Source organism: Myxocyprinus asiaticus, chromosome 14 (assembly GCF_019703515.2).
Source record: "Myxocyprinus asiaticus isolate MX2 ecotype Aquarium Trade chromosome 14, UBuf_Myxa_2, whole genome shotgun sequence".
Lineage (NCBI taxonomy): Eukaryota > Metazoa > Chordata > Actinopteri > Cypriniformes > Catostomidae > Myxocyprinus > Myxocyprinus asiaticus.
In genome coordinates, this window is record NC_059357.1 from 6025228 (window position 1) to 6047709 (window position 22482).

At 39.9% G+C, this 22482-nt stretch overlaps 1 protein-coding gene across 1 annotated transcript in view; it reads right to left on the reverse strand.

Moving 5' to 3' along the window:
- Positions 1-9466: 9466 nt before the first annotated feature.
- LOC127451493 (basement membrane-specific heparan sulfate proteoglycan core protein-like) overlaps positions 9467-22482 on the reverse strand; it is a 102596-nt gene continuing 89580 nt past the window's right edge. Inside the window, exons 22-28 of the mRNA XM_051716241.1 lie at positions 15073-15321; positions 14849-14959; positions 14547-14651; positions 14035-14091; positions 13890-13964; positions 13730-13816; positions 9467-13548 (exon numbers count right to left, since the gene is read on the reverse strand). Coding sequence (XP_051572201.1) covers positions 13457-13548; positions 13730-13816; positions 13890-13964; positions 14035-14091; positions 14547-14651; positions 14849-14959; positions 15073-15321 — 776 coding nt within the window. The 3' untranslated portion in view covers positions 9467-13456. The remainder of the gene's footprint in view (positions 13549-13729; positions 13817-13889; positions 13965-14034; positions 14092-14546; positions 14652-14848; positions 14960-15072; positions 15322-22482) is intronic.

Here is a 22482-nt window from a genome sequence, read left to right on the forward strand (position 1 = left end):
AACTTCCACATTAGGAGGCTGAGCCTTGTCTGCTTTGGAAAACAGTTTTAGTTTTTGGAGGACGAGTTGGAGAAACACATTTGACCGCTCACATGGACCAATACACAAATAAAAATCTATATTTCTAATGAAGAGAGCGTGCGATGAGCGGGCTGCTTCAATGCAACAATATTTTGGCAGGGTCTAAGAGGATCGCTCATCTTTCGTGGATTCACTGGACCTCATGGGCAAAAAAGCAGGGCTGTGGAAATGACATGTATACAGAAAAAATAAGCTTTGAAGGAATTAATCTGCATGATGAGAAAACAGAACAAGAAGTTCAGTGTGAGATCACAAAATCAGTCCCATTGATTTTTATTTTATTTTTATTTTTTTATATAAAAACTAATTTATGAACTATGAAAGTTAGAGATTAACAATCAAGATCAAAACAAAACCAATTTTCTATGCATGTAAGGCCGTTTCTCTTTTGGATGGCATTAATAACATGAGTGATGTAACACTTGGCATGGCTTTACATCTTGAAAGTATTCTCTACAAACACATGTAGAAATTAGATTTAATGCACCTTTAAATATAATGTAAAATAATGTATGATTCTTGTTTAATAATTACATGGAATGTCTTTATGAAAATATTTATTTTTTATCATGTGTTAAGATTAAACTATATAAAAATTCTATGATTGATTATAGTGGTTAGGTGGAATTAAAACACAAAGCATAGGCAGATGGAAATACAGTACTGCACATTACATAAATACACATGATTTTCAGTTTGGCCATAAAGTGATCAATAGTGTTGTCTGTTATTCTGTGACTGTCCATTTCCGAGTACTGAACCCTTGAGGTCAGTATGGATGTTTATACACATGGCTACTCCTAGAACATGAATATAGAAAATGCAAGAGAATTCTAGGTGTTGAATGTTAATAATGAACCAATAATAATTATAATATTAATAATAATAAAAACATACACAATGGCTTTGCTCTCCTTCAGCATTTCACATCATAGTTCCTTCTCAACTTTGAAGGAAACATAATGCAAATACAAGCAATTTTTGACAATATAATCTGTAAAATATAGGTTTAGAAAACTTGTTTGAAAACACAAAAGGCACAAAAAATGTATGACAAAAATATTACATTTGACAATGGTCAGTTTATGGTTTGACAATATATATATAAATGAATGATTATTGTATTGCTATAAAATTACCATGAACTAAAAACTGCACTTGAGAAAATAGTGCTGTGCAATGGTATAATCTGTAAAGATTGAATAACAATTCAGTTTACTTTTGGTAAACAAGGTTCACTCTACTAAAAATCACTCAACTAAAAATCAAATTTACCTTCTGGAGTTCAAGAATAAGAGAACATAGACTGGTTTAAATCAGCAAATTTCTGCAGATAAAGGTTGTTTGTATCCGGTGGGACAGCTCAGTCAAACACGAAGAGGCTTGATGGTGGTTTCGATCATCCAGTTCAGTGTTGGCCAAAGCTCAAACCAATCGAAGAATACTTTTAAAAAGCCTGTTAATCTCCGCCCCATACTGTTCGGGTCATCCAATAATGACAGATGCGATGGTGTCGTGATTACAGCATCCGTGAACTACAAGCATGTCTGCTCATGGTATTGTGATGCAATAATAAGGTTTAGATGGAATTATACAGAAAATAAGTACGATATTATTATTTATTCTTTCAGGATCTATTGCATGTTTTAACGATCTAATATTCTGAGAGAGTAAAAAGCATTTAAATTATTTGTAATTGTGGCATGGGGAGGGGGGGGGGGGGGGGTCATGTGTCTGTCTGCGGGAGAATGAGAGAGCAGTAAGGCTCATCACCTCGGCTGTGATTACTCTAACACCTGTCTCTCATTACAGTGATGGCGGAGGGAGGCCTGATAAGGAGTCACAACTCTCTCTGTTGTCTCTCTCTCCCACACTAAGGGAGCCTCAGAGAGAGAGAGAGAGACAACAGAGAGAGTTGTGACTGCATGTGCCCGCCAGATTATCGAAGACTTGTTTGTGTGTATATTTGGCCACTAAGTGCCCTTTTTGTTAAAGTTTTGTGTGACGCTGAAGAGTAATAAATCAATCACGCTGACAGTTCGTTGCCTCCTGACTCCTCCATTGCCCACAAACCTAAACATATCATAGTGGTGCCAAAAACACGGCTTTGGAGGATTTCGCAGTCAAGGAGTCTTCACCACTGGGCGAAGTTGTCAAGTCCCTCGCCAGCATCCAGGAAAACCAGCATCGAGCCCTGATGGATTTACGCCTGGAGCAGCAACAGCGTTTCCAAGTCCTGCTCCAGGCACAAGCAGAGGACCGGCAGGTGTTACAGTAATCACAACCCAGGTGATGAGCCTTATCGCTCTCCCTCTCCCGCAGTCAGACACATGACCCATGCCAAAGTAATTTTTCAATGATTTGTATTTTTCATCGAGCAAATACTGTAAAGGATGGATTAACCACCAGGCCGATTGGGCCATTGCCCTGGGGCCTCTAAACCCAAAGGGCCTGAGCTCTAAACCAATTTATTTATTTATTTTGAGATATATATTATAAATCCACGTAAATGTCAGCCTTATGTGAAATACATTTGTTCAGCCAAATGCGTGCTGGACAACAGCAGCGCAAGCACAGGCACTCGAGTGCGTGCTCAGGGAATCTGCATCTCACAGGTGCAGCATGTTTATTTGAATGACTACAGAGAACGTCTCTATTATGTACGTAACCTCGGTTCCCTGAGACGAAGAGAAGCAGACATTGCGTTCTGCTAATGCATTTGGGAGTGTCCTTCTACACAATCTAGTTGAAACCTCTCTACAATAATGATAGTATTCTATCATCTAAATATTGTCTATGGTGGTTGAGCCCTGCCCTTTTAGGCGCAGAGCTGTCCGCTATAAAAGCAGGTGTGCAAACACTATTCCTCAGAATTTTCTGAGGAACAAAGAGCACATCACTCGCACCTCAAAGAACTCTGAGTCTTTTAGTACGGCCAGCATTCATAATGTCTCGTTCCCTTCATCTCAAGGAACCAAGGTTAGGTACGTAACCAAGACGTTCCCTTACGACTCAGTACACTTCACATTGCGTTTTGCTAATGCATATCGGGAACAGAATCCTATCATGCCGCACTACATGACATAACCTTCCCAGAGAGGAAACATGACGACGCAGTCTCACGGGATGGCGACCGACATGAGTATGCCGCATGTGAATGACCCTCATGGTCAACCAGGAGGGGAACACTCAGAATATATATATGAACTATAGTCATATGTAGTATGGAATAACCCCTTCATGAACCCAGTCGGAAAGGAAGTTTATTTATAATGAAGTGTCTGTAACTTTGAGAGCACAACAGTCTGAATGCAGGCGATTGTGTAAAGTGACAGGGAGCCCGTACTTAAAAAGAGAGGCATAAGTATGTATTTGGCCAATAAAATAGCAAGCACTCTAGACAGAGAGGACTTGTTTTGAGAGAGACGTTATGTCTAGGTTGTAAAACCTTGCGAATGTGTTTTGAGAAGACCATCCTGCTGCAAAACATAGGTCTTGTAAGGACACACTGTTCCCCCATGCCCATGAATAGGCCACGCCTCTAGTTGAGTGTACTTTAACACCAACTGGGCAATTCGCACACAGCAACTCATTAGCCAGGGTGACCGTATCAACGATCCAGTGAGAAAGTCTTTTCTTGGAGACGGACATTCCTTTCGTGCGTCCTCCATAGCACACAAAGAGTTGGTCAGACATTCTGAACTAGCATGTGCGCTCAACATAATTTATGTGTATAGCGCTAGCAATTTCCCTCATTCAAATTAAATGGAGGAGGGAAAAAGGCCAAAGGGTGTGGTTATAACCTTAGGCACATAAACTTTTCTGAGTTTGACAGTGGTTTTGTAAGGCCCGGACCAAACTCCAGACATGAATTGTCAACTGAGAGTGCTTGCAAATCACCAGCCTGTATTACTGAGGCCAAAACCAGCAGTGATGCAGTCTTAAGAGAAAGCACACGCAATTCAACATAGTCCAGAGGCTCAAAGGGAGGCCCCGCGAGCACTTTTAGGAAAGTTAGGTACCAAGTCGGGGCTGTAGATACAGATATAATTGCCACATAAACTTTGAGCATAGACGGAGTGAGCCCTGCTTCTGATCACTCTTAAGAAATGTACGAATTACAGGTATGGGGCAGTTCACTGGTTCTTTGCCATGTGAAAAGCACCAATTAGTGAACACATTCTATTTCAGTGCGAAAAGGCGTCTTGTGGACGGCGCTCTAGCCTGTAATATGGTGTCCATAATCGACTGAGCCAATTCTGGCTTGTCCGCTGTGCTCCATTCAAAGGCCACACGTGTAGGCTTCACAGCTCTGACTGGGGATGCCAAACTATGCCTTGTGTTTTCTTTTTAAATCAGTCCGGACGGATGTGTGATAAGATCTGTTTCTGAGTTAACATTTTGTATAGGTGCGTTGTGAGCGTGCGATACAAGCGACTCAGAACTAGAATGGGCTGATGCCCGCCGTCCTTCTCCAGAACGAGATAATAACGGCTGTAAATCCCGCTGTGTGTGTCGCAGTCTGTGCACGCAACACCGGCACATCCTGTGGTCGGACCACAGATTGTGCTCGATCGTTTTAAACACCAGCTCTGACACGCAGAGGACTTGCCATGCATTCATGCAGCGGGACAGCAACTTTGTCTTCCCCGTGGTCTAATTTATTGAGAAGAGTGGAATTGCTGTGCGAGTGAGCTGAATAGGGCTCGCGCCAGGATTTTTTCAGTTCGTTTTGAACATCTGGGAAGAGTGGGGCAGATCTGTGGAATGCAGTCACTTCACGGCGTCTGGACTGCATGAACCATTCATCAAGGTGAGATTTTTCAGGTTTCTCCGGAAATTACTCGAGACCGAGCTCTTCGACTGCCCTTGAAAGGACGTGAAGCATCTCCTTTTCAGTGGTGCGTGCATGCTCCTCGCCCTTGCTGGGGGAAGTGGTGGCAGCGCCATCCACTGACCACTCACCAGATGCAGCTAGAGACATAACATCATCATTCCCAGTGTCTGAACCGTTGAACGTGACGAGGTGGTGCGCTCCTACAGGCAGTGCGCTCCTACAGAGGGCCGAAGCTCAGCACATGGAGATTGAGCACTATGTGAGCACCACATCGTCACCACTGACCACTCGCCAGATGCAGCGAGAGAAATATTATCATCCCCAGCATCAGAACCGTCGAATGTGACGAGGTGGCGCGCTCCTACAGAGGGCCGAAGCTCGGTAGATGGAGATTGAGGGGCTCGCGGGGCTTGTGCCGGCATGAGATCCACCTCAAAGTCATCCTGCTCGACCTTGCGGCCCTGCTGTGCCTCCTCGTGTAATCTCTCGGGTGTCACAGAAGAGGTGGATGGGAGGGTGCTTGACGCACACACATACATATACACAATACACTATAGCTTATAAGGATACAAAACCAAGTCACATGCTCACGGTCACCTTCACCTTCACAGTTATGAACCATTCATTTAACATTGTTAAAGGATTAGTTCACCCAAAAATGAAAATTCAGTCATTGTTTACTCATCCCAATTTTGTTATAACCCCATATGACTTTCTTTTTTCTTTGTTTTCTTTTTTCTTTTATCTTTTTTAACACAAAGGGAGAAATTGTGAAAAATGTTGTGCTCAGTGATGTCATATAATGACAGTTTATGGTGACCACCTCTTCAATCTTCCAAAAGACACAAAAATATAATTCAGAAGTCTAATAAATTATTCCATGAGACTCATGATTGCTATGAAATCACACAATAAGGTTTGGTGAGAAACAAACCGAAATCTGCTGTATTATTTAGTGAAAATTTTCACTGACTGTTGATGACATTGGGGTGTTCAAGTGAAAACTTGTTTTGTTTATCTAAAAACAGGTCCTTCACAGTGATAGTGACAACAGAACACAACACAGCTGCACAAAAAAACAGAGAACAGAACTTACTAAACATGTCTGAAGAGTCTGTAGTCGAAGAATTGATGCATTTCTATGCCCAGCCTTATTTTTTTGAATGGAGTATTCGGAACAGAAACAAAGAGGAGGCTACAGGCAGCCATAGTCACACCGTGTCCTAAACTGACAGCAAAAGATATCTTTTCTATGGTAATCAGAGTTTTTGTCTTAACCAGCCATGACGAGCGACGGTACATTCTATCGATCGTTTATTTTTTCTGTTTTCGGCATCGCACGGGTAACTCCTTCCACTGTGAACTGGCACCGGTCCAAAAACTTTCAAAAAAATCATGGAATAATTTATTAAACTTCTGAATTATACTTTTGCATTCTTTTGAAGCTTGAAGAGGTGGTCACCATAAACTGCCATTATATGACATCACTGAGAACAAATGTTTTTCACAATTTCTCCCTTTGTGTTAAGAAAAAGTCATATAGGGTTATAACAACACAAGGGTGAGTAAACAATGACTGAATTATTTTTTGGGTGAACTAATCCTTTAAGGAAGTCGTCATGTGGTATCTAAATGGGGTTTTGCTACATTGGCAAAGCCCTACTTTAGCCTACTAATAATTTACGATGTTTTTCTTTTCCTTTTTTACTTAATCTAGATTAAATGCTGCGAGATCTCAAATGTCTGAAAGTTTTGCTTAATATTTTATAGAGTTCAGAACATTACAATTTTCACAAACTTGTCACATCAACATGGTTTGAAGTGAAATTACAACTGACCAAAATATATATAGCCGAATAAAAAGAAAAGCAAACATTAAAGCTGCACTATGTAAGATTTTTTGGTTAAAAATGAACAATTTGCCATTATTGACTGAGTATATCAACAATCAGTGTTCAAAAAATGTCCTTACCTTACTCTGATTCGCTACTGTAAGCCTACAAAAATGATTTGTATTTTGAGCTGTCTGGTTCGATTTGGTGCAAATTCGTTGGTTTATGACGTTCATCCTTGCGTCATTACGTCATGTCCGCACACACAGGAAAGAAGTGCCGGCTGTCACATGTTTCGGCTGGAGAAACTAACTACGCTCTTCAACTCAGTTCAGTAACACTCACACAGTTCATGACAGCATTGTTGCAGTCTAGATGGTTGTTTTTCTGTTATCTGTTTGGTGAAGTTGTTTACCTGCTATAATGCTTGGATATGTTGTCTGGTAGGTTTGTGTAAGCTTATATTGCTTGTCATGCTTTTATGAATCAAACATTCCTCCTGTGTTAACCGATCGCGATGTATCTGCGTTGTCTGGTAAAGTTACTGAGACATCCCAGCAAACACAATTACGTTGTAAAAACGTGTTTTTGTTGTTGTTGTTGTTGTTTTTTTCATGTTGTGAAAAGGTCATGATAACGTTTTTATCCAACATATTTAATACCACAGATGTTGTTTTTTTTTTTACACGTTATAAATACGTATTTTTACAATTATGCAGAAACGTGGTTATGACGTTTTTATCACGTCCACAGATTGCCTTGTGTCGTTCAAGTATGGGGTTATTTTTGTTTCATATTAACATACAAATGGAAAGAGATTTACAAATAAAAAGCTGGTTCACAAATCAATTGAATCAGATCCACAAATAAATATAAGGAATTTTGCAAAAATGAAATGAATTCACAAATAAATCGAATGAGATCCACAAATTTAAAATTATTTACAAATACATTTTTTAAATCACAAACACAATACTGCCCAGCATTCATTTGTGAATCATGCACATTTATATATGGATCGCTTCATGTGCGTTTGTTGACGTAGTTCACATTTGTGGATTCTGAAACATTTCTAGCAGCAAGATGTTCACACAAATCCACAAATATGTGGACTCCACCCACTGTCTACTCAAGCCAATCAGATAACGTCTGTATTACTCTTACCAACCCTAGCACGTTCTAGCTTCAACCAATCGTGTTTTGTTTTAGAATCAGGGTGGGATCATGCTCTTTTCAATATGGTCTCTTGACAAGTAAAGAACTTCAAAATATTAAAAGAAGCAGAAGCACTCGGTGGAATAAATCACACTGCGACTTAAGGTTTGTATAAATTTCTCTCATTTCTAAACATGTTAAATGTTGGAAGTTGCAAACAGCTAATTTTTATTGTGAAAGTCCTGAAAATTAGCTTTCTAGCTAGGTGTGTTATTTGGTGTTCCAGGGATCAGTTATCAGAGTCTGCTATTTTAATATTAACTAAGTTTCTAGACTGAAACTCCTGGCTACATGATGGGAAATATATGTTTGTGTCATCAAAACCTATTCTTTATGTTACATGCCAGATCCAAACACAGCAGAAGAACAGCAGCACAGCTAGTGCCTTTATAAAACATGAATCATATCAGATTATGAGCTGAGAAGCACACATAAATTAATACCATATATTACAGTTTGTGCAAGATCTGCTATGATGAGAATTATTTTTCACATTATTTATGTTGATGTATTTATAAAGCACATTTTATTCAATATGGTAACATTTATTTCAGAAGCATATATATATATATATATATATATATATATATATATATATATATATATATATATATATATACTAGCACTTTTGTGTTAGTGTTGTTAGGAGACTAATTCAATGTATTCTCTAAATGGAATAATATTTCATGTTCAGGCAATGATATTTGATTTATTGATGCAGTCTTTTTCAGATGTTCCTCCTGTGTAATGCCCATCAAATTTGAGCACTTCACTCACCTGCTCACAAACTCAGAGGTTCCAGATCCAATACAGAATACGTTTTAAAATGTGTAATGAAATTTTACGCTATGTCAGACATCTTTTTTTTAGTAATATTGGAATGTCTTTAAATAAAAGTCAATAACAATGACTAAATAATTAACACAGTCTTCTTTTGGCTACTTTACTTACATTAGCTCACTCCTCAAAAAATCTGTCATTTAATCACCCTCATGTTGTTCAAACCCACATGATTTAGTGATTTAATGGCATGCGAGGATACACTGAAGTATTGATGATGCAGCTTTTTCCCATCCAATGAAAGTGAGGTCAGTCCCTAACATTATTCCTGACATCACCTTTTCTGTTCCATGGAAGAATGTCATGCAGGTTTGGAACAACACGAAGAAGAGTAAATGACAATTTGAAATTTACATGGCATATCTATTCAGTATATTGTTTTATTCACTTTTATCAAGGCATTTTAAGTAAATAATTTTAGAGAGCATAACTATTTTGAAAACATTACTCAAAGCAAGTCTGTTGGTTAAAGAGATTTATTTATTTGGTGAAACAGATTATAAATTGCCATGCATTTTTTGTTGTACATAAACGTCCTCTTTGCCACTGCATGGTGTCGTGTCAGTTGTCTGGGATGGATACCTCTAGTCAGGGCAAGTATCCAGTATCCTCGCAACACTTTGGTCCTCCTGTACCTTACAGACCCATATACTTCCTGAGTAAATAAGTGGAATACACATTGTTTACAGAGTTAACATAAGTATTCCTTGTGAGTAACATTTGATTGGTCTGCCATAACACATAAAAGTGCTAAAAATACAAAATATAATGCCTTAAATAAATATTACCATACTGAACAAAATGTGCTTTATTAAATACATTAACATAAATAATGTGTAAGAATCAAGGTTTTGATGACACAAACATATATTTCCCATCATGTAGCCAGGAGTTTCAGTCTAGAAACTTAGTTAATATTAAAATAGCAGACTCTGATAACTGATCCCTGGAACACCAAACAACGCACCTAGCTAGAAAGCTAATTATCAGGACTTTCACAATAAAAATTAGCTGTTTGCAACTTTCAACATTTAACATGTTTAGAAATGAGAGACAATTATACCAACCTTAAGTCGCAGTGTGATTTATTCCACTGAGTGCTTCTGCTTCTTTTAATGTTTTGAAGTTCTTTAATTGTCAAGAGACCATATTGAAAAGAGCATGATCCCACCCTGATTCTAAAACAAAATGCGATTGGTTTAAGCTAGAACGTGCTAGGTAAGAGTAATATAGACTTTATCTGATTGGCTTGAGTAGACAGTGGGTGGAGTCCACCTATTTGTGGATTTGTGTGAACGTCTTGCAGCTAGAAATGTTTCAGAATATACAAATATGTGCTTCATCCACAAATGCACACGAAGCAATCCATATATAAATGTGCATGATTCACAAATGAATGCTAGGCAGTATTGCGTTTGTGAGTTAAAAAAATGTAAATAGTTTTTTTTAATTTTTTTATTTGCAAATCTCATTTTATTTATTTGTGAATTCACTTTATTTTTGTGAAGCGCCTAACATATATTTGTGGATCTCATTCAATTTATTTGTGAACCAACTTTTTATTAGTAAATCTCTTTCCATTTGTATGTTTATATGAAACAAAAATAACCCCATATTCAAGGAGCCTACTTATCACCTCCAGCTGGGGACTTCATGTGCTTCTGTGTTATCCAAATGTTTTTTTCCCTACTTTTATCTTCTGAAAGCAAAGAGTTTACCAACATCATCCCAGTGAACTACATTGTAAAAACTATTTCCCTACGTTGCAGAACCGTCGCTTTAAGTTTTTATCACATCAGCACATCTCCTAGTGAAGTTTTTGAAACCTACTTACCATGTTCAGCCAGAAACTACACATTCTGTTGTCAAATTTTTTTACCACATTATCGCCCAAAGCAGAGTTTAATAACAACACACAGTGCTAGAGAAAGAGATTAAATGTGTTACTAAAGTGATGTCTTTTTATAATTTCTTTATAATTATTTGCAGAATTCAAACTGTCATAGGCTACATCAGCATATGTGATTATATTGAACAAAAAACACATTTACTTACTCATTGTATTTATTCACAACATATAGACATTAAACTTTGCCTTAACATCTGTGCACTGAAAACGTCTAGGTTACTGCTGTAACCCCGTTCCCTAATGGAGGGAACAAGACGTTGTGTCGATGTAGTGACACTAGGGGTCACTCTTGGGAGCCCCAAACACCTCTGATGTTTGAGAAAAGGCCAATGAAAATTGCAGAGTGGAATTTGCATGCCACTCCCCCGGACACACGGGTATAAAAGGAGCTGGTGTGCAACCACTCATTCAGGTCCCAGAGTCCCAGCAATCACAGCGGGTAGTTCAGTGTTGTGGCAGGAGGGACAAAACGTCTCGTTCCCTCCATCAGGGAACGGGGGTTACAACAGTAACCTAGACGTTCCCTATCTGTCCCTATACGAAACGCCACAACCAGCTGAACTGTGTTACTTGGATCGGCGGTGCAGGTGCAGGCAGGCCACTGCGTGCCAAGTAACAAGTGCACCGGCCCCATCGTAACCTTCCCAATGCCCCGTGCACGTCGTATGGACCCTCGCCCCCCGAAAGCATAAGGGGGGGGGGGGGGGTCAGACGTGCCCACAATGGGAACAGGCCACACCAGCTGGTTTGGCCTTTTCTTTCTTCTCCCGGAGAAAGAACTTGCTTGATTCCAGCTGGGGCCAAACTTATTCGCATCGGGGTAGGTGTCCTTGGAAAAAGACACAACAGAGACCACACCCTGCCTGAAGGGGAGGTAATTGTGTGGAAATATGTCACATGGGCTTACCGATTCTTTATCAGCAGTATCGCATGTGGAGGAAGTCCCCGTGGTAGGTCCTACCCGGTGGGGACGGAGCTCTACAAACAAGGCGACCGATGGGGAGACAGGGGTCTACCATCAGGGAGACCATACCATCGAAGATTACATCATATGGGGTTACTGACAGGAAACCAACGCATATGGAGCACCTATCCCAGTACAGGGGCTGACCTGAACAGGGTATACTGAAACAAGTACTGGGCCTGGCGTCGAATTCCTTCGCTGAATTTGCTTCACCGATCCTGGGAACTGAAAGAGCGCACGTCTTCCCCTGGGGAAGGGGAAAGGCGCTTGTGTGCCAGCGGTAAACCCAGCCAGCTGCCCACATCCTTACCTGTTTGTACCTACCAACACACGGGACAAAACTGGCTCAACCCGGAGATTATAAAATCTTGCGAAGGTATTGGGTGTTGCCCAGCCCGCTGCTCTACAGAGAGGCGCCGTTGGCCAAGGCCCAGGAGGAGGCTACGCTCCTGGTAGAGTGTGCCCATAGTTCCAAAGGGGACAGCGCACCCTGGGCCTGGTATGCCAACGTGATGGCGTCCACAATCCAGTGGGAAATCCTCTGTTTGGAGACAGCGTTCCCTTTCTGCTGTCCCCCGAAACAGACTAAGAGCTGCTTGGAGCATCTAAATGGACGTTCCCCAGGTAGAGCAGGCGATTGCGGTGCACTTGTGCCCACAGAGCGCCGCCACCTGGTGGAACCGTCCTAGGCTCCCATCCAAGGACTGTTAGAATATGTCGTCTCTGACGGCTAAGTCTTACAGTGCCATGGGGCAGTCCGCCTCCGCTCTGAATGCCATGGCCCTCCTGCAGGTCCACCAGGCCAAGGCATTGAAAAAGCTGCACGAGGGTGGTCCTGACCCAGGAACTGCGCTCGGCAACCGACCATGCCCTAAGAGCTATACAAAAAGTTTTCAGGTGTTCATGTCCCTGAAGAATATTTGCATACAGCTGAGTGAATAAATTTGCATCCCCCTTAAAGAATCAAAAAGCATTTTTTTATTTATTTAGTGCTGCCCTGACCAAACAATTTGACAAAAGATATTTACAAATATCCCCACACAAATTATTCTGTTTAAAAAGTTTACATCCCTGTGGTTCTCAATATGGTGTGTTGCTTCCTTAGCCCTAGATGCAGCTGAACAGCTATTACAGGAGCAATATGTAACATTGACATCAAGCGTTTAAAATGGGTACTGCAGTCCAAATTAAAAATATTGGAGAGAGTCGTCTCCCCCACCCTCTCCTTCCCAGACTCCAAGCTGAAGCGGGTTGCCAGGTTGAGGACACGCAACAGGAACAAGCAAACTGACAATGGCAAGCGACGAGTCTTACATTGTTAGTTGATCAGCTAATGTATACCTTTGCAATGTTTTTATTGTTTGCAAATTATAAACCAGCACATGTGGATTTTTTATAACTCTTGTCAGTGTTAGCTAGATGTATTGCTGGCTTCCATGGCTGCAGCACGCTGTGTTACCCACTAACTTGTTTAAAATCTGGGCTCGAAATACTATTGGGAAATGGGCAGTGGGCGGGATCACACAGGCCAAAACACATACAGAAACTTCAGCCTGGAACAGACATTTCAAAGTAGAATACACTGGCTGTAGCACTGTTTTTGGAGAAGCCAGTATTTCAACTTAGCATGTTTCCTAAATCTCTGATAAAATATTATGATAATTTTATGCTTTAGTACAGTAAATATTACATATTGTACGTTTAAGGGACTTGTACACAATTATTACAAATGGCGCATTGATACTCAAGAAGACAACACACAGCCAGAAAGCACAAAGTTACATAGTGCAGCTTTTAAAAATATAGCAATAAATACATAATAAATAATGAGTCACAGTGTCTGCACTTGGTGTAGCATCATTGGTATTCCCTAACAAGAGTTAAGAAACTTCATTAGGAAAAACATGACACCACTATTGCTTCTGTATTTATTAAATATTCATTTTCATATTTACATACCAGCAACTATAATAGTACAATAAAAACAGACTCGGATCATAAAATGAAGCAGACAGGTCAAGCAGAGATGTTTTGTTTTTTGCATACAGTACCTTTCTTTCCTTTCTTTTTCTTGACTTCCTTCTTACATTTCAGTTCAATCTCAGCATAGGTTAGGTCAGTAGGCCCTGCTATTGAGTCTACATAGAAAAATAAAGAATTTAGTAAGAGTTTTCCCTTTTCTGTTTGGTTTTACCCTTTCAGTCTTTGTACCTTTGATCTTGAGTTTCTTTTTCTTCCAGTTGATCTGTGAATACATGACATCACCTGTCTCTGTCCCACTGACTCCTAAAAAAAATAATCTTTTATAACATTTACATTTCTTTATAAAACAGCTGCTTGACTGTCATACAGTTACCTGTACTTGTGTCTGTATTAACTGTTGCATGAAGAGAATCATAAATATGACCAGTGCCTGAAATAAATAAATAAATAAAGTAACAAAAGACCATTTGTCAAATCTGTATATTTTATGAATAAAAGCTGCAGGGAAATATTGTTTTTCATTTTGACACTGATATTAAATAAAAGTTAAATATTTAATGTGCTAATAACCTATGAAATAAAGTTACTAAAATATATATTTTGTTGTGCATTTTTCATAATAAAATAAAACAAATGACGTACAGCCAAATTACATAAATCGGTAACACAAAAATCATTTTAAACTTTAGAGGAGTGGGACATGATTTTTAAAGTGATGTATGTCTTGTTAGCTAAAGATGATGTGTGTAATTTTATTTATATCTCAGACAGCTATAAGCCATTAGTAGATTCATTTCTGTGAATTTATTTTAAATATATATGTTCAGATTTGTTTCTCACTACATTAGGCACTGTAAAATAATTGTTAAAAGATTTGAGACTGACCACACTGCAGCGGTGTTGTATATACACTTTCATTCTGGTTCTGCTCTGATGTCTGACTGATGTTCTGCTGTTGACTGACAGAAGAAGGAGACAGAGATCCTCCACCTAGTCAAACACAGTGTTTACATGAACGTTTCAGTGAATAAAGAGGTCAGAAACAAAACAAGTGAATATACAGTATACATACATGTTTGAGAATGACAGTGTTCAAATTCATAAGACTTCAATAAAAACTCCCCATATTAAGATGCAGATGTGTCATTAAATTGTCACATTGAACTCTAAGGGGACAGAAGATGAACCTTTTTTGTTTTTGTAGCACCACAGCAGGACCAGTAAGAGAATAATCAAAAGCATGACACTCAGTCCGACAGTCACTCCAGTTATCAGTCCATGAGACACAGATCTTGAGACTGGGGAAGAAAAATACAATTATACATTTAAAAATGTGCTGCAAATTATACCAAAACATAATTTTTTTTGTTTTTGTTTACTGTTTGTTTATAGTTCTTCAATGCAGTTTCACCTCTGACTGAGATCCAGCTCTTGGGTGACTCTCCTCTCTCTGTGTGTTTACAGTAGTAGAAACCCTCATGTGACTTTGAGACAGTAGGGATGATCATCTCTCCAGTAGTCTGCTTCTGGAGGAGGGATCCATCTTTATAGAAATCAGCTGTGAGGACTGATGGGTTTTTATATCGATATAAACAGCGTAGAGTCAGAGAATCTCCTTCAGTCACAGGATGAACAGGACTCTCCAGAATCACATCACCATCTACAGAACAGAGGAAATGTGCACTTACTACAAGTAATAAAAGTACATCAACTTGATTTTAAAATTTTCCAAAGAGAATTCGAGCGATGCTTGCACATGAAAAACTTCCTGTCACAAATGCTAGGGTGTTGCCAGGACATTGTTAGTCGGTTGTTATGCGTGGTTGCTGTAAATTGCTAGGTGGTTGCTATGGTGTTCTGGGTGGCTGCTAGGAGGTTGCTTTTTGGCCCAAGTCAAAACAGCCCACCTTCAAGTCTCTATTCTGGTCCCTAGATGTGGTTCCTTCAATAAACGCCTTTCATTGCCCATTTTACTGTCTGATAGATGTAATCATGAGTCTGACCACTTAGCACAGTAATAGAACGCCTCTCCTCAAGAAGCCGGACACCATGATTCATGTCTGTAGCACCATCAATGCAGAGTATGAGTTACACATCAAAGTTTAAGACTTAGTTTTAGGGGTTTGATTAAATAATTAACTTATTATGAGTAATAATAAAAGTGTCTCCTAATTATTGCAGTTACTGAATTGTATCTTATGCTTCCTGCACTTATTATATCAACCTGCTTTACACATTGATTGTAAACCACCAATAAAATCAATAAATAAATAGTTGTGGACTCACAGTGTACTGTGATATTAACAGGATTACTGTTGTCTCCAGATTCAGAGTGACACCAGTACACTCCAGTGTGATATGTGTAGATGAGACTGATTCTACATGTAGATCCTGTTTGTGATCCCCAGTATATTGATGAACAATCTTGCATCCCCCAACTGTCTGTGTATCTTCTCACTGACCATCCAGTAGAGTTACTCTGATCCTCACAGCTCAGAGTGAGAGAGTCAGATGTGAAGTGTTGAGTTCTGTTGGGAATGATGATCAGAGAAACTGAAGAAGAGACACCTGAGAAACACATCACAGCTTGAATTTGGAAATGTTTTAAAACACATTTGATCATGAAAGTTCTTTACACACACACACACACACACACACACACACACACACACATGTTGGGTTTTCATGTTTTATGAGGACTCTCCATAGACATAATGGTTTTTATACTGTACAAACTTAATCTATCCCCAAACCCTACCCCTAAACCTAACCCTCACAGAAAACATTCTGCAGTTTTACATTTTCAAAAAACATAATTTAGTATGATATATAAGATGTTTTCCACATGGGGACCGACTGATTGTCCCCACAATGTAAAGAATTTCAGGTTTTACTAGGGAATACCTGGACACACACACACACACACACATACATTTTTACTGTCTAATTCACGCTGTTTAAACTCATAAATGAATACACAGTGTTTTAACTCACCAGTGACCCATAGTGGCTGTGTGTTGCTGTCCTCTGTGTAATACACTTGTTCTCCTCTCTCTCCTCTGCACGCATAAACTCCTGTGTGATTTACAGCAGCAGAACTGAGAGTGTAGTTTCCTCCAGCTCCTCTGCTGCTGTCTGACAGGTGTTTATAATTGAACTCATTATCATCTCTGTACCAGCTGAAAGTCCATCCTGTAGAGGAGCCGTAAACCTCACAGATCAGAGTCACTGAGTCTCCTTCTGTCAGCCACTTCTGTGGAGAAACACTTAACACTGCTTGGGCTTTATCTAAAATAAAATCATACTGTATTGTATTAATAACATTAAATATTTGCATTAACATTAATGTGAAAACTGCTGTTTATACTTCCTATAATGAACAAACATATAAACTCACTTGACACAGTCAGTGTAACAGCATCACTGATCTCTGAGTTTTGTCCGTCTCTTGTCTTTCCTCTACAGGTGTATTTACCGCTGTGTGTGTGTTCAACACTGCTGATTTTATACTCTTGTTTCTTGTATTCACTGACAATGTATTTATTCCTGTAGTTGGTATTCTCTACAGTCCAGCTGTATGTCCACTCAGTGTCTCCTCCACCCTGTATGTCACATCTGAGAGTGACAGTTTCTCCAGTGAACAGCTGATTTTCAGGCTTTACAGTCAAAATAGTTTTAGGTTGGTCTGTATAAAGACAACTTATTATGCTATTTTTGACTCAAACAACATAACATAAAAACAATTTAATAACTAAATGATTAACATTTTGGACAAAAATTCTCAACAATATTAGGTACATTTGAATGTTTTATCTGAATTTTATATTAAATTAACTTGCATGGCATCAACTAATGACATCTTAAAATACATTTTCTTTCTCACCTGTAACATTTACCCACAGTGCATCACTGTAGTGTGTGTAGTAAACTGGATTTCCTCTTCCAGCTCTACACCAGTACTGACCTCCATCAGACACTGAATCAATGTTCACTGTGTAGGAGTTTTTGTCTGTTGTGTTTTTCTGATGTTTCTGTGTGTGTTGGTACCAGTAAAACTGCCATCCAGTCGACTGATCCATGTGACAGGTCAGAGTCACTGTGTTTCCTGTCAGTGCAGCTCCTTCAGGATTTGATTTGAGTTCAGGTTTTGGCTTCAATCCTGCAGGAGAATAAGAAACATTCATGTGCTGAAGAGTTCACTAGAGAAACGATAACAGGAGGTTATTAAACTCATCACCGTGACCTGTTTACATTGAATCAGAACTCTGTAAAGAAAATGGTAATACAAGTGACCTTTTACATAATGATTATGATAATCACAAATAAACTGGTTGATTTTGTCTTCATTTCCTATTTTGCAGATTTGCAGAGACACTAGTGAGAGTAACAAATGTAAAGAGTGATCTTGATGGTCTTTCATCTCTCTCTCCTCTACACCAGTACAGATCCTGATCAGATTCAGTATCTCCTCTGATAGTGAGAGTGTCTCTGTTTACAGTGTAACGCTCAGACTCAGACACTGCAGTGCTGTTTTTATACCACTGATATCTCCAGTTACTGTAATGAGACTCTATCTCACACTTCAGAGTCACTCTCTCTCCAGTACACAATGCATAAACCTGACCTCTCGTAATGCTCTTAGAAAAATATTCTGTCATCATGTATTGAATATTTCTGCACACTGATGATGTAAATGAGGATGAACACAGATGAACTCACTCACCCAATACTCTTAGTGTAACTTCATCACTGCTGTGTGAGTATCGTGATCCTCCAATCTCTTTTCTATTACATCTGTATTTACCTGCATTAGACTCAGTAACAGAATTGATTGTGTATTCCTGTAGTTTATATTCAATGACTGAATCATCTTTATACCAGCTGTACTGCCAGCTTGTGTCTCCTCCCTCCTGTATGTCACATCTGAGAGTGACTGTCTCTCCAACGAGCACACGTTCATGAGGCTGTACGATCACTTTGGCTTTTGGTCTTTCTGTTCAAAGACGATTCACAGTGAAATGTATGTAAATAATTTGCTGTATTTACTAGAACACAGTTACTTCATTGTAAACCCTACTGTATATTGTGTTCTCAGAACAGTACATTATGTAAGGAAAAATACTTACCCTCTACTGTCACTGTTAATGGTTCACTGTAATCTGTGAGAACATGTATGTTTTCTCTTCTTCGTGCTCTGCACTCATACTGTCCTCCATCAGAGACTTTCACAGAACTGATTGTTTTAGTTCCTGAAGCTTCAAATAATTCAAAGTCTGAATCTTTTGTCCATAGAAACTCCCATTCTGTTGACTGATCCACCTCACAGTTCAGAGTAATTGTGTCTCCAGTGAACACTGAACTCTGTGGCTTCACAGTCTGAGTTGGTTTGGGAATTTCTGTTAATATAAAATCAATGAGAGCATGAATAGTAAAAGTTTTTCCAAGAGAAGATCTTGTGCTCTCACTGGTCTCAATGCTTCTTTTTTAGTGCCTCCACTGTCAAAATGTTGTATCTGATCCCATTTTTGTAATTTAGTTATTATATTTTAAATGTGTTTTACTTTTTGGTTTACTACCCTTTGCTGTGTTTTGTTAATGAAAATAAGTGAAGTTGTCTTAAAGATTATTTAGGTTGATAAATGGATATAATTTCATTCACTTAAACAAACAAAATTCCATCTAATTGAAATGTATTAAGTTTTATAAAAATTACATGAATAACATTTAAATATATTGAGGTTTTATTCATTTAATTTGATTTAAGATTACTCAATTAAATTTCATGGAATTTTGTTATGAAATTGAAGTGTGTAAATCTGAAATATAAGCATGTTTTTGGTGTGCTCTCCAGAGGGTTCGTGTAACACTTTACTGTTAATTTTTCAGATCATACCAATCCAAATGCAAAAATTGAAAAACAGGTTGAAACTTTAATTTTTCATTTTTTACGGTTACTTCAAGAATTGATAAATGTCCTTTTATCTCCTTTTCTTCAATGTTATTACTTCTAAATTGCGACTTTAGAAATTATTTTTTGAATAACTGACTCATCATCAATTATCAATGTTTCCAAAAAAATGTTGTCTTGCAAATTGCTCTGTGGGCTGTCCCATTAGCACAGGGGTGTGGGTTAGAGAACGGACTGCATATACATTGAGGAGTTTACAAGGTTTGCCCAGGGATCAACAACCGAAGGCACACGTGCCACCTTTGCCACGCGGAGGGGTTGGCACGCGGACAATAGCAAGAGAGTGGACAAACCATTCGCGCGCCAAACTTGGCGCCAATCTATCTCTACATTTTAAGTGGGTCGCGCAAGCATAAAGGTTTTGGCTTTACGTTGTTGCTCCACGCAGTGGTTGATGGAAGTTTGATCTCTCGCTGGCTGGCAGAAGCTGGCACTGACGGATCACATGATATGTCAGTCCTCCTGCCACTTGTATCACTTGCATCAAGTTTATTTACAAAGCATACTTGCGATAAACAATGGTGACTTCTGGATTGTTTTTCATTTCCTTTTAAATTTAGGGTTACTAATTTTTTCTTATAAGGCCTTAATATGGAGTTTACTTGCAATTTACCAGGTCCATCTATCCTTGTACAATATTTATTTCTAGGAATTACATAATTGTATTCTTATAGATCTATACATGAATGCCTTTTTACGGAATTTACTTGCCATTAGAGCGCTCAAATTACTGAAATGGCAGAAAACTGCCATGTACCCGTTGGTCAGTCCAGCCAGCCCCTATTGTGTTAAAGAGCACCTAATTTTACTCTATCATTCCAAAAACTTAGGCTACATAAATGTATTTGTATGGATCTATTTAAGCAATACAGGGCTCAACGCTAAGAATTTTTTCTACTGGCCTAGTTGGGCCAGTGCTTCAGATTTTTACTGGCCCTGCCAAAATTTTCACTGGCCCCAACACAAACAGCAATGACAAATAGCTGTTTTTATCATCATGGCTTTAAAAAATATGTCCGAAGATAAATATTTTTTACATATCTTATGTTTTTAATACAATGCCCCCCAGGGGCCTGGGTAGCTCAGTGAGTAAAGACGCTGACTACCACCCCTGGAGTTGCGAGTTCGAATTCAGGGTGTGCTGAGTGACTCCAGTCAGGTCTCCTAAGCAACCAAATTGGCCCGGTTGCTAGAGAGGGGAAAGTCACATGGGGTAACCTCCTTGTGGTCACTATAATGTGTGGTTCTCGCTCTCGGTGGGGCATGTGGTGAGTTGTGCATGGATGGCGTGGAGAATAACGTGGGCCTCCACATGCGCTACATCTCCGCAGTAACGCGCTCAACAAGCCACGTGATAAGATGCACGGATTGATGGTCTCAGATGCGGAGGCAACTGAGATTCGTCCTCCGCCACCCAGATTCACTACGCCACCACGAAGACTTAGAGCACATTGGAAATTGGGCATTCCAAATTGGGGAGAAAAGGGGAGAAAAAAATAAAAAATACAATGTCCCCCAAAATTTTATCACATTTATCATTTGCAAGATATGATTTATGCCTTATGTAATCCCTTATATGCGCTTTACAGATATAAATTCATAAATACATCATATTATCCTCAGCCGTCCTGCCATTTACACATGTGCTTTTAAGCCAAGAGTTCTGTGGGAATAAAACTAGCGCTCTGTCCCTTTACGAGGGCACATGCATGTTAAACAGTCTATGCTGCACGGAGAGAGATGATGTTGAGACCTATGCACGGAGAGACATGGATTTTCAGTCCTATAGAAAGAAACTGTTGTTCCCTATTTGTCACTCACTCGACGTTGTGTCGATGTAGTGACATTAGGGGTCACTCTTGGGAGCCTGAAACAATTCTGGTCTTTGATAAAAGGCCAATGAAAATTGGCGAGTGGTATTTGCATATCACTCCCCCGAACATATGGGTATAAAAGGAACTGGTATGCAACCACTCATTCAGATTTTCTCTTCGGAGCCGAAGGGTCGATGTTCACTGAGCTGAATTCCACGACTGTTCATTCACCTCTGCTTTATCTGATGGCGCATTTCAGCGGCTTCTCCCTCCTCTGCACTGATGCACTGCAGAGAACACCCCTGAGTATATTTCTCTAAAAGAGCGGCACACATGGGACGTCTTTTTAAAGATGCCTTTCCGTTTATGTGTTATTCCTGGTTGCGGTCGTTATCTCTCGCCTTCTGATGGTCACGATCACTGTCTTCCATGTCTGGGCGCTACCCACATGGAGAAAGTATTCATGGATGGATCATGTACTCATTGCGAGAACATGACCATGGAAACGTTGCGGTCGCGGCTTGCCTTCGTAAGAAAGCAAGCCACCCCAGTGGCTCCCCACCTCGGTCCTTCTACCTACAGGTATGAGGCCAGCACGGCTAGCACTGGGGGCGATTTGGGGACCCCAATTGGACCACCTCCGCCGGGTATCCCCCCACAGACCTCCCATTCCCCAGCATGCTCGTCTGCCCTGATCGGGCTTCCGGATGAGTCCGCAGGCTCCGAACAAGAGGTCGAACTCGCTGTGAGAAGGTGAAGAGCTCTCGAGCGCAGCATTGGAGAGTGGGTTCGTCCAGTCAGACGCGGAAGCCTCAGCTGGGCTCCCCCCCTCGGGTATGGTCGCCCAGTCACAGGCTGACGCGGAGAGGACGGACATGCTTTCCTGGATTGCCACGAGTGTCGAGCTAGAGTGGAACCTTCCGCTCTCCCCTGAACCCTCGCGGCTCGATGATTGGTTCCTGGGCTCGCGGCGCCGCTCACAGACACGCCACTCCCCACCTCAGTTCCTTTCTTCCTGGAAGTGCACGAGGAGCTGACA